The 13537-nt window shown below is 43.3% G+C and overlaps 1 protein-coding gene across 1 annotated transcript; it reads left to right on the top strand.

Annotated features, from left to right (window-relative positions):
- The first annotated feature begins 4126 nt into the window (after positions 1-4126).
- NPS (neuropeptide S) lies at positions 4127-13003 on the top strand. Its single transcript, XM_068547925.1, has 5 exons — positions 4127-4171; positions 5750-5805; positions 9745-9835; positions 9912-10028; positions 12824-13003. The coding sequence occupies exons 1-5, from the start codon at positions 4127-4129 to the stop codon at positions 13001-13003; spliced, it is 489 nt and encodes a 162-aa protein (XP_068404026.1).
- The last annotated feature ends 534 nt before the right edge of the window (positions 13004-13537 follow it).

Below are 13537 nucleotides of genomic sequence, written 5' to 3' on the forward strand. Positions count from 1 at the left end.
CCCTTATTGGCAACCGAGAGACCTCTAAGTGGCAAGTGTAGTGTATTTCCAGACACCCTTCTCGCCCTCCCCTCCCCCAAGAATCCTGGTATGGATCTTGCAGAGAAAGAAATCACCAAATAGCAAAAATAGAGGCAATGATTATTTTTCATTTACCTCTGTGTCTCGGCCGCCCTGTTTGTAAAATGAAAATAAACATTCCTAAATTTACAAAGTTGTTTTAAGGGTCAAATGCTTCAAAGTACATTCGAAAAAAATGAATGTGGTGTCCAAAAGCGAGACAGAACACGTGCTATTGTTAGTGCTTTTCAGACTGGAGCCTCAAAGGCAACTTGGCCATGTATCGCCTTGTTCCTCTTGCAGCCTGAAATGCCACCTTCAGATCATTCCCACCTTCTTTCAGGGACGAGAGAGGCTGTGTAGAATCTGTCGATCATAGTGACAAGTCCTCAGCCAGCAGAAGGAAAGCGCAGGGAATGAAGACAAGTAGCTCCCAATTCCAACCATCCTAATCTTCTTGTCATGCGCACGGGGCTGGGGCACTTCTGTCCTGGGTGGGGTGAGCATGCACTCTGGCTTTGCTGCCCAGCTGGATTAATTTTTCCGATGAAGCAGCTCCTTGCCTGAAACTTTCTGTTCTCTCTTCCTTCCTCCCCCACACCCACACTTCTCAGGTTTTTAATTTTTCCTTCTGGCCAGCATCTGACCTGTATTACAAATCTTTCTCAACTAAACATCAGTCAAGATCAGGAGAAATGACACACATATTTAAAGCAAATGAGATGCTTTCACTGGGCTCCGAAACCTTTCATTTGTTCAAGAGTGAATTATAGTGTCTGTTACTAATTGTATGGCTAAAATATTAGTTGGATGCCTTTGAAATGTTCACGGGTAACTGCCTGTAAATAAGCAGCCTAAATATGCGATGTGGCAGTGCAACAGCTGCGGCACACGACCGTAAACCATCCACCCCAAACTCAAATGCATGTAGTGTACATTTCATACTTGTAATCAACTTAATGTTCCTTTTTGCAGGAAATTATACGTACTTAATATTCGTTGATAGCTTCAGAATTCTAAATATTAATACAATAATTTTCAAAACAGTAAAAAAAAAATCCAAAAAATAACAAGATTGTCAGTTAGATAGAAATTTATCTTCACCCTGTTTAGGCGCATAAAGTTGAGAAAGCTCTCTCTTTCAGAGATAATGACATGAAATTAGTTGGGAGATCAGGATCGTCTTGTAGGCAGAGATGGAAGCTTCCAGTAGATAAAGTTTCAAGTGCCTTGTATTTATTTGTCCATGAATACAACCCTAATAAAAGACTGTAAACTTTAAATGGGTACATCGTTGGAAAATAACTACAGTGCTCGTAAAAACTAGATGGCAGAATCTATGGAGGTGATGTCTAAACCTTGGGGGAAAAGGATGAGGAGAGAGGTTAAAAGCAAGATTGTATTCAGCAGGGTCATCCTGAGAGACAGGGTTTACAGGAATTGCCGAGTCCCGGAGGGCTGCCTGCAGGGAAGAGCCTTCACTCAGCAAATCTAGCAGGCTAGGTTCTCCCCTCGGCAGCCCTAAGGCTCTGAGGGGTATTTTTCCACTCTGAGCCTTTAAGCTGGGGATCCCAGGCAGAGTTCTGTCAGGGATGTGCTCCTCTGCCCCAGTCCCACAGTGGGGGCTGCTGGAGTATCAGTGGCGGGGCAAGGGCTGTTCCTTTTCCTTGCATCTGCTTTCCTCTTTACGATACTCAGATCATCTGGGAAACAGCCTCTGAAGCGTGAAGGAGAGGAGCAGGAAGGAGAGTCAGGGCTGAGTCCCAGGAGCTGATGGTCATCTCTTTGCAGACTCTCCCTGGTCATGGCTGTGTGGGGTCACACCCTGGCTGGAGCCTCAGGAGAGTGACTCAGGATGTCTAAACCAGAGCCCACATGGTGTCTCTGGGTCCACACCCGTTAATGGGAACCAGAATAGCCCCTGCCTTTCGAGGCCATGGTGAGGATGAAAGGAGTCTGTGCCCATAAAATGCTTAGCTCAATGCCTGGGACACACTGTCCTCGATTCCCCAGCTCGCCTCAGTCTAGTCTCCTACGGGAGAAGGTGGGGAAGAGAGAGATGCTCAAAAAGAAGATAGAGTCATCTGTTAACCTGACTTCTCCTTCTCAGCTTCCAGACTTGCTCTCTGCTTGGTTTCTCCAGTGTCTCCATACCCACCAGCCAAGGGGGCTCCAGTTTCCTCCTCTGACCTCGTCTCCTTTCCCTCCTCCCCTGCTTCCTCCTCACCCCTGCTCTTTCGGATCATGGTGTACTCCTCTCCTTCAAACCCATTGTTGCACTTAAGCAATCAGCCCCTCCTGGCTTCACTTGGCGTGACGCCCTGCACTGCAACATCTGGTCAACCATTCCAGAAGCATCCTCATGGGTAGCCTAGATGATGTCCCAAGACCCTCAGACACCCATTGCCAATTCCCAGAGGCAGGAGCCCAGGCACCTGTGGTATCTATGGTGCTCTCCCAGCGCCCCCCTTTGCTGGAGAAAGCATGTAACCTGGGGGCTGCGACTGTCCTGCATTGTTGCACACCCATCTCATACCCATCTCACCCAAGCTGATCGGCAGCCCCGTCAGCACTGGACGTGCCTCGGCCCTCCCCCATCATGGCTGGAAGGGGGTGTGGGGGTGGGTGGCTAGCGGCACCTCAGGCAGGAAAGGCAGGAAGAAGACAACCCCTGGGCACTTCATAGTTTGTATTCCCCCTGCAGCCCACCCTGTGATTGATAGAACAGGATGCGACCGCAGGAGCTCAAAAAATACTTGTTGTATAAACACATTCTTCCTCTAGAGTGAAACTGAACAGTTTATTCTCCTCATACAACTAAACTTTGCTATAATCCATCTGTTACTTAGAAGGCACTCATTCTCTTGATTTCTTACTTCTTGTGTTTGTTCTTTCATTCAACAAGTAATGATTGGACTTCCCTGGTGGCTCAGTGGTTAAGAATCCGCCTGCCAATGCAGGGGACATGGGTTTGATAACTGGTCCGAGAAGATCTGTGGAGAAACTAAGCCTGTGCACCACAACTACTGAGCCTGCACTCTAGAGCCCACAAGCCACAACTACTGAGCCCCTGTGCAGCAACTACTGAAGCCGGCGTGCCTAGAGCTCATGCTCTGCAACAAGAGAAGCCACCGCAATGAGAAGTCTGCGCACTGCAATGAAGAGTAGCCCCCGCTCAACACAACTAGAGAAAGCCTGCATGCAGCAACAAAGACCCAATGCAGCCAAACATACATACATACATAAAACAAACAAAAAAAACAAGTAATGATTGAATCCTTACTGTTCTTTGTGTGTTAATTAAGGCAGGGTACCAAAAATAAACGAAAGAAACAAAAGCATCAGATGGTCATGGTGATGTGGTACAGGGTTCCCTGGTGGGTTAATGAGGGTTCAGGGAAGGCCTTGTTGAGGAAGTGATGTTTAGGCCAAGATCAAGTGCAAGAGGAGCCAGGCATACAAAGTCAGAGGGAGTTACATCCCAGGTAGAGAACTGCACTCCAGGTTCTCAGAGAGTGAGAAGGCCAGTGTGCTTGGGAGGAGAGGGTAAATGAGGCTGGGACGTGGGCTGAGTCCAGGTTATATGCATTGTTTCTCCATGGGGGGCGTAGTTGGCACTGTGAACAAGTCAACTCCTCAGTGGGCGGGACTGCCTCTGGGCTTTGGGCACTAAGTGCAAACAGTACTTGCAAGTAGTTGTGACGGGAAGGAGTGCACACCTCTTCATCTCCAACCCCCTTTAAGAGGTCAGCACCATCTGAGCAGGGCTTTGTAGTCCAGGGACGAGAGCCTGGACTTTATTCTCAGCGCAGTGAGGAGACATTGGAATGACAGTGTTCAATTTACATCGTGAAAGATGGTTACTGATCACTCTGGCTATTGTGTATCAAAGGTCAGCTTATAAGCTCTTGCAGACGTTCCAGGAACAATGATGGTGGGAGGATGGAAGAGGTGGATGGATGTAGACTTAATCCTGGGGAAAGAGTTGGTAGGACTTGCTGGTGGGAAGGCTAAGGAAGTAAAGAATCAAAGAATCTTTAGAGGGATCATGTCATTATTTATAGAGATGGAGACAACTGGAAATGACTTTAGGACAACAAGTTTGCGTCAGGTATGTTGGCTAAATGCATATGGCACTCCAGGGAGTATCAGAGAAGGAGATAAAATGTGGGGAGTCAGGGACAGGCCTCAAGGCTCTATGAGATTCTATAGGGAGATTGTGCAGAGAGACGGGAAGGAGGTCCAGGATGGAGTCTCAGCACTTGGAAAATTGGGAGGTGAACGAGAGGAGAAGCCAGCAAGAGGTGGCCAAGTAGAAGTCAGAGAGGGAGGAAGATCATGAGGGTGGAGTATCATGGATGGCTGGAGGAGAACGTGTTTCAAGAAGGAAAGAGGTTGGCAATCTGGGTCCAAAGCAGCTGAAGGATCAAGTGACACAGGAACAGAGAGGTGACCTCATATTTGCTAAAATCTTTGGTCCCCTTAACAGGAAGGGTCTTGGTGGAGGCACCAGCTCGGAATTGGTGGGGAAGCTCACGTAGGCTCTATTTAAAAACCTCCAGATGTTTTGTCTGATACAAACTATAACAACATGTTTGGAAGCTGATGATAGTAAAATATGAGAGAGAGAGAATGCAGGGGAGTGAGGGGAGACAGCTGTGCGCACAAAGTCCTTGGGAAATCAGGGGATTTGGCCCCCAATAGGAGCAAGGACTTTTATCCATAGCTGCAAGGCAGGAATCACGACATGGGTACAGACATGAGTAGGTTGGTGGTTTTTATGGTGAGAAGATGAAAGAGTCCCTAACTCCTTGCTTCTGCTTTCTCAACAAAGAAAGAGGCAAAGCCATCAACTCAGATTTGTGGGTCGGGGTGGGGAGTGGCGTGGAGGAGGACCGTGGGCCATGCAAACATTAGAGGAGAGAAGGTATGAAATCCCCCTTTTACGTACTAAGAGGATGGACCTCCTTACCAAGTACATCTTACTCGTTGGGCAGGGTTGGAGCTCATTGGAGATGTATGGTCATGAATTTTTACACAAGACTAGGAAACACTGTTGTAAGGCTTTTTATGGTCATAACTTGAGTGAGGCTCAGAGATGGGGTCACTCAAGGCTGGAGTTTGGCCAGTTGTGAGAGAGGGGGTGCTTTCGGGGAACATCATTGTAACGATGGACTGCGGGCTCTGAGCTGGGTGGTGGGGGAGGAGGGACCCCTCTGAGTGTGATGGATGGTGAGGGTGAGGCAGGAACAGAGGCGGGACACTTGTGCGTCAGAGGCTCTGGAGAAGAAGGAGTGGGATGGGGGAGTGGGTGGGAGGATGGGACAATGTGGTCGGCTGGGTCACCATTGACCTTTGGAGGAGCAGCTTTTTTGAGTGGCTACGATGAGCTGGTGAAAAAGATCACTGAATCACCTCATCTCCCATTAGTAACTGTGTCAATTAATTTCCGTCTCCCAAATGTCTCAGTTGCATCTCCTTTTCTCCGGGTCCAGGGCCACCACCCTGGTGCACAGCCCCATCGTCCCATCTGGACACTCACCCCACAGCCCACAGGGGGTCCTCTCTGTCCTGGTCCCTGGCCCTCCCATTCCGCCTGCTCCTGGCAGCCAGACCATTCTTCTAAAACACAGATCCGATTAGGTCCCACCCCTGCTTAAAGGCGTGTGATGAGCTTTGTGGGTCCCAGAATCAAGTCCAGGATGTGCACACCCTGCACGTTGGGGACCCCGTGTGCCCTCCCAAGTGAGTCTTTGCAGTCACCAGACTGAGCCACCTTCGTGTCCTCAGATGACCGGTGGGTTTCTTCCCTGTCCCTGTGGGGCAAACACTGCTCTGCCCTTCCTCATGGTCAAGGCCAAGTTCTTTTAGGTGCTGTTCCCACCCCGACCCTGACCTTGGAGTTGTCATTTCCGCCTGTGTTTACCCTTTGTGGGGTTTCTTTATGGCTGCATCCCCAGAAAGTCACATAGCTCTTGGCATAGAGTGGGCCTGCATTGATTCTTTGATGAATTCATAAATGAAGTGTTGGCTGCTACAAAGATCATTCCCAAAAATGCTTTCTGCCCAGGCAGAACAAGATGCTTTATAGCAGGTTTTTCTCTTCTCACGTTGATTCCTTAGGAAGGCCATTTCAGGCTGCTATTCACCAGGTATATAAGTAGTATACTGTAGCTATCACATCAATGATTAATGGAGTTTATTAAACAAAATGCCATTCATGATATGATGACACTATGTCCAATATAACATCTGCTTTCTTAAAAACAATTCAGAGTATTGTTAAAATAAAACCAAAGTGTGTGAAAAATAGGACAATATGCAGAAGTTTGTAACTGAGAACGTATGTCAGTGAAAAAAAATTAAGAGCATGTTTTATTACTAATTATTTAAATTAACATGTAATATATAAGTAATATATCTCAAATACTGCCTTTGGTGGTTTATAAAAGTAAGTACTATCTCATTGAACCTAAGACTTTATCCATTAGAAGATACAGCACTACTTTATGCATCGTCAAGAAAGAAAAACATGCTGCCTATGAACGCTGATGCCATGGTCGTGAAATGCATGTTCGTGCTAACGCTCCACGTCCAACAGGAGAGCGAGCGAGCAGAGAGCTTGTTTACCTACAAACAGTGGTTCTCAGTGGAGGTGATTTCGTTCCCCCACCCGGGGGACATTTGATAGTGTCTAGAGACATTTTCAGTTGTCCCAGCTGGGATGGTGGAGCTACTGAAATCTACTGAGTAGAGGCCAGGGAAGCAGCAACACACAGGGCAGCTCCCAACCACAAAGAACCATCAGCCTCAAATGTCAACAGTGCCGACACTGAGACACGATGCTCTAAAACAAGGAGACTTCCTTGCACTTTTTACATTCCACCCTCACCTTCTGGATTTTCTTTGCCTTTTATTCCATAGAACCTTGATCTTCAACACTGAGCCTGTTCTGAATGCCCATGTGAAAACTGTAATAGAGCATTTTAGGAGCAACCAGGAACTGGAGAGATGATTTCTTTCAATAAATTAACCTAAGCTCTGCTCAAGCCTCTATTTCCCCTGCTCTAGTATAAAACCAGAAAACGCACTTAGCCACATTCTACATTTTAATTACACTTTCAGAGGATATAACAGTTGTATGAATTAAGAAGCAGTAAAATTAAATTGATTTTTCCATATATGCTGAAAGATGCAGGGCTTAATGTGTGTTATCACTGGGGACAATGGAATCAATTGTAGAATTATTTTTAAGACACCAAAATTCTAAATGGTTCTGAGCTGATGACCTTTTCCAGCTTGTCCCTGCAAAATCATGTGTTAAAATCATTTTAACACATTTCCAAGTCCTGTTTTTAGCAAGGAGCCAAACACAGTAGCGATAGAGTTGGTGTTTGGGGGAAGTTTCTTGGTGTTGTAACAGGAAGCTCTGGAAATTAGAAAAGAAAAGGCTTTCACTGATCTTTTCGGTACAAAATACATCTGACTTGATGTGCTTGAACTTCTGAGGCATGATTCAGGCCATGTCTGTCAACTTCAGTGTTGACCAATGAGAAGCAGAAGTCAAAAAGAATTTGTTCCTTCTCCCTCTGGCTTTCACACTGATGTCATGAGGAAATGTGTGAAAAGGGCTTGGGTGACTCTAAAACAGTTACACTGTGATGAATAAGAGGGTAAACTTTCAATGAAAAGTCCATTAAATTCCAAGTTGAGTGCTAACCTGCCCTTTAGGTGTTGACGTGAGTCTCTGCAGGTTCCAACTGCACCATAAACACCTGTCACAGACATCACAGGACAGGCACAGTCACCAAAGGAAATGGTCAGTCCCAGGGCTGTGAGCCAACGTCGGGCAGAGTTCTCTGGAGTCTCCTGACTCCAGTCCCATCCCCCCTCCACAGTATGCCCGGAATCCACCCCACATTTTTAGGCATCCAGTAATCGGCTTTCTATCTTCTCCCCACAATCAAACCCTGGTTGAAAGAAAAACCTTGCATCGGACATTTACAGGTTAGGGTGAACCCCAAAGACGGGTGGGTCTTCCTTTCACTCGTCTTGAGGGTAAAGAGCTGACAGTGTGCTGGGACCTGTGGCAGGGAAGAGATCCATGGGTCTCAGCTTTGAGCAAAATGCTTGTTCAACCTCTGTTTTCAGGAGAAGACTCCCTAATGCCGTTAGGGAGTCTCCTGATTCCCTCACCTAGAAGGCCTCCTGCTTTACCCTCTTTTTAGAATAAATCTATGGTCTTCTGACAAAGCAGAAGCTGTCTGGGCATGGGAAGTGGGGCGGGGATGTGGGATTGAACAGATCCTTAAACTTCCAGCTGATCCTCCGTGTTTTAGTGCCACCTTCACCACACCTGAAAGTAACTGGTTCCATGAATACTTGAGTCCGTTGAGGGTTTGTCACTAAACCACCATTTTGATAGGCACCTTCCTCAGATCTGCTTCATCAATTGCTCCTCACTCAGCAAAATGCTGTTGTTGTCATCTTCTCTCCCTTCCTTTTGTTCTTATGTGTGTATTTTTGCTGGGTTTAAGGAGAGACTAAAAGTAAATGTGTGTGTTCAGCTCCTTGGTGCCCTTAAGGCTCTTCTCCCAAACTCCATCTGGTGTCTCCAAAAGGACAATGATCAAAGGTATTGGATCACGTGCCCCAGCTCCCAACTTGGCACTAATTTCTGTGATCTGGATTCTCTTGAAAGTCAGGTCACCTGCTTTTCCTTGTGGAAGGCTAAGTGTGACTATATGGTTGACTGATTGACAACTACTTGAGAATCATACCGAGGGGCAATTTACAAAAGAAAGGGATGCAGCACTGACCAATGAGCAGCGGAGGTCCCAGACATAAGACAGCTTTGTCCTCCAAAAGGTGCTGATCTTGAGAAGGCAAGGATTTTCCTCCACTTCTTTGTATTCCAAAAATATTGGCTCCATCTCAGAAATACTATCTATACAAGCAGAAAGCACCTCGCTTGGTGTTTCCCTCCATCGTAAGCCTTGGCAACATCTGTTCCTTCACACTTAGCGTTTCTGAATCCATTATTAATGTGGATGCCCATTGGTGTGCAAGGACAGAAGAGGCTTCCTGGAGAAATTCCATGTCCTGGAGAGAAAAAGAGGCCACTGCAGGCAGGTTCACCTACAACTCTGGCCCTGGAACTTTGGGGATGCCCATGGAAAGGGGGGTAGACATAGTGTCCTTCCTTTATTTGGATGATTAGTGGCAAAGGGGGGGATGACATTTGTTTCCCTGTTTTAACCTCAGAAGTCCTAAAAGAAGGAAATCTGTTATAGAAAACTCAGCGTGTGCACGTTTTTTGGGTTGATGCTCTTCATTCCTGCAAGGATTCCTTTTGCGTTATTCTCTCAAAAGAGACGTCTGGACATTCAAGGAAATAATATCATACTTCTTGAGTGTTTAAACTCTGAGCTAAACAAACTTTTGGTTCCTTTTGAGACCTCTGGCTATGTATGTCACAGAGACACAGTTTAGAAGACAGCACTTTTGAAGGACATTTTTAATGGCAAACTTTAATGAAGTCAATGGTTGGCAGGTCAATGACAATGTCTATATGTTATTGTCCTTTTCCAATTTAACAGGAACAAAAGGCCATGGCCAGATCAGTTAGTCAAATATGATGGGACATGATGCTATTTTTACTCCTGAACTTTCCTGGTATAAAAGGATCACCAACGGAGGATCTGACAGTAAGGGTGAGGAATTTGGCAATAAAATCACCGATCTACAGAGATTTCAGGAAGTCCAAAATGATCAGGTAAAAGATTGTATTTTTCCACAAAGAAAAATGTTGAATTTGTATATGCTTTTTAATTTATACTTGCCTGAGTAAGACTTTTCTGAGGTTTTTGTTTTTTCTACTCTGCAGCTCATTAAAATCCAATCTTATTCTATTTCTGTTGATTTCTGCAATGCATGTGTTCTGGTGCCATCCAGTTCCATCTTCTAAGGTAAGAGATTTGCCTCTATTTTTGATGCTTGACTAAATGACTAGAATTGCAGAGTATGTAAATTCAAAAAATCTCTAGGAATATCTGAAAGAAAAGTTACTTCCCTTATTACTAGAGTTTACAATGAAAGAAATATAAGTAGAGTCATAAAATTAGGTAAGGAGAAACATTTTTACAATAGATGATGCAGACTATACTAAAATTTGCTTTGAATTATTTAGAAGTTGGCCCCTGCATTCATTTCACTGTAAAATGTAAATTACTTTGCCCATGACAATTTATTTGTTGCACATGCATCCACTCATAATCAAAGTGAACATTTAACCATTGAAACTGTATTAAAAATACAATGGATTATTTTTCAAAAACAGCAACTTTCTTAGTTTTACAAAAATGGTAACTTTTTTAGATACAGAATATAGATAATATGCCAGTTCTCAATGAATATCATATAAAATATTACATCATATATTTATTCAAGACTATTGATTGAGCTCCCTAACCATATTCATTGAACTGTTCCACACATTCAGAAAATGAATGTCTTTCTTCGGAATTTTTAATGCTGTTGCTACATGACATTTCAGGTTTTTTATGTCAATACTTTGTCTAAAAATTTTAAATATCTTTTGTCATTGATAGTGTTTTGTACTTTAACTTTGCTTCACTAAAAGCATACTGTAATTACTGAAATTGATGTAATTAAGAAACCACGTTTAGGATAATGAGATGCCACCTGAATCCTCAATAATAAATATATGTCCAAACATAATGATCTAGCTATTTATATTATGAGTCTTCTCACTAATCTTTGCATCTGTCATTTTTCTATTTCTTGTTTACTTAATCTAGCTTCTTTTTTCCTGGTTTACTCCTACGAGCATTCTACACTAATTTAGTCATTGATTCTATAAGACACCACATTGATCAAGTAGATGACTCACAATCCATAAATTGATATATTTTCTCAAGTGTATTGCTAATTACTTTCTATTCTTTCCCTGAAGGTTTGTTCATGACATTTCTGTTGAACAATAGGCACTTGTGTGCAGGGGTTTTTTTTAATTAAGAATGTTCTTTCTTCTGTTGTTCTTATAAGATATCCTTGTCCATAAATGAAATGTTTCTTCCTTCACTGCATTTTCTGTATTTCTACTTTTTCATGTGACAATTTTGTTCTCATTATAACTGAATCACGTAATAATGGTGCCAATTCGACTGTTTAGGGTGAGTGTTTATGCAAAGGACATACAGGCTTTTATAATATTTGTTGTGAACTTCATAAAGTTTATCAACCAGGCAAATCTACCATATTATTCAGTTAACGAGTCTGCCTGATACGGGTTCCCTTCATTGATCAGCAAAGTGCATCAGTATCTTTTTAGGGATGTTTAGTGATGTTTTGGGGATCTCATAACTAGAAATGATGCATTTTGTTTTGTTTTGTTTTTGCAATATAAAGGTGGCATCATGAGAATTTCTGGAAAGAACTGGAATGCTTCCCTTCCTGAAATGACTCATAGGCCCCTCCTTGCTGGGAATTTAAAATAGATGGCATTGTATCACTCTTAGATCTCCTCTGCTAACACAGGGTAAAACATACAGTGTAAGAATTTTTGATTGGTTTTCCCATGACCAATACTTCTGAAATTCTCTGACAATTCCCAGATCCCAAATCCAAAAATGCCCATCTTTTTTTTCCAGAGAACAGTGGGAATGGTTTTCCTCGGAGCTCTGACTGCTGGACCCTCCAGGGAGGCACTCAGTGATGGGTGGAGAATCCCAGGGAGTATTTTATGCACTGGCCCCATTTCAACTTCCAAAGTAACCCCAAACCAAACTTGTTTTCCTGCATCAGGATAGGAAAATGTGTGCTTTTGACACTGAAGTATGTTTCTTTACTTGTAAAGGGAACATTCAGCCCCCTTGTCCTCTTATAGTTCTCATACAGTTGAAAAACATGGGCTTGGAGTCAGATGCCTCAGCTCAAATCCCGCTTCACCTACAAGCCATTTAATTAATTTCCTCATTTAAAGGAAATTATAACCAAGGAAATAATTGTACCAATTTCATAAAGCTTTTTGAGGGGATAAAATGAGATGATACACATAAAGCATGTAGCACAAAGATCACTGATCATGCCCCTTTGCTTCTGTACTTAGTTCCTTCATCTACAAAGTATGGGGTTAGTATGAACTGCAAGTTCTCAATGGCTAATCTGAGGTCTAAGATTCCAGACTTACTTCTTCTACGACGAAGTGCTCCCTACACTATCCTACATCATCCAGGCCTTCGAGGCCCTGATGAGGAACTGAACCAAAGTCAAAAGACAAAGATGTCAACTCTCAAGTTCAAAGACATCCTTGTGGATAACCCTGGCAAATGGCCCAGGATAGACCCCAGAAGGAAAATGGTTCCAGCTGAAACTTGGAGTTTGGTTATCATGGGTTGTTTTTCTCAGTGAATTTAAAAAACTAGTCCCAAGACTAATTAGAACCACTTGAAAGATTCTTTATAAAGTAATAGCAACAAGATAACTGTACGGTGTAGGATGCAAACAGTGAAGAACTGCAATCACATAAGTAGTGTAAAATTTAGAAAAGAGGGTAGACAGCTCCAAATAGTATTTTGTATTTTGATAAAGCATATATTTTAAAAGGTGTTTTAGCAAAACCTTCTTTAAATATTGGATATATTGGATTTATTGCCGTAAGATTTTGAAAATTGTTACTATTGAAATAAACTTTGAACCCTAAAGCTGTATTCTCTCCCTCTTCCCCCATCTCAACTGCCAGGTGTCTGGGAAATCTGACTACTTTGTCGTCCTGCTGAACAGCTGCCCCACGAGGATGGGCAGGAGAGAGGGACTGGATTTTCTAAAGCCAATTTTGGAGAAGACACTTATGAAAAGGTCCTTTCGCAATGGAGTTGGCACAGGAATGAAAAAAACTTCCTTTCAAAGAGCAAAATCATGACTAAGTGTGCAAAGGACTCTGGGAATTAATCTCAGACTTTGTATAGTGTGGCTAATGTGTTAAAAGTCACTGATATCTTTATCATTTAGTATTGCTATGCTCTCAGTTCTCAAATATCTTCCCTCTCCTAGCTGGTACGGAATAAATTAAGTTGAAAAAAATGTAAACCCGTGTCAAACTTCCACTGTGAGAGAATAAAATATTTATGTGATCAGTTAGTAACTTTCCGGAATAGGCATGGACACATTTGCTTTGATCTTAAATTGGCCAGAAAGTATGAGCATTTTTACTATGACGACAGTGGTATGCTTTTTCCCCCTGCCTATCATATCATAATACTGAATTTTTTCCCTTTAAATATGGTTTTCTGGAATGACTTTAGCAAGGCCAATGCTTTTGGGATGTGTTATTTCAGCTTCTAAGAGAGTCTTGTGAAATTAACAAAAGCTAAGATTCATGACACGAGTGTAATTTCCTCAATCGATTGATACCAGAAACAAACATGACCAGGGCCCTCTGGATGTAACTCTTGCT

The sequence above is a fragment of the Eschrichtius robustus genome, chromosome 7 (genome assembly GCF_028021215.1).
Source record: "Eschrichtius robustus isolate mEscRob2 chromosome 7, mEscRob2.pri, whole genome shotgun sequence".
In the NCBI taxonomy this organism is placed as follows: domain Eukaryota; kingdom Metazoa; phylum Chordata; class Mammalia; order Artiodactyla; family Eschrichtiidae; genus Eschrichtius; species Eschrichtius robustus.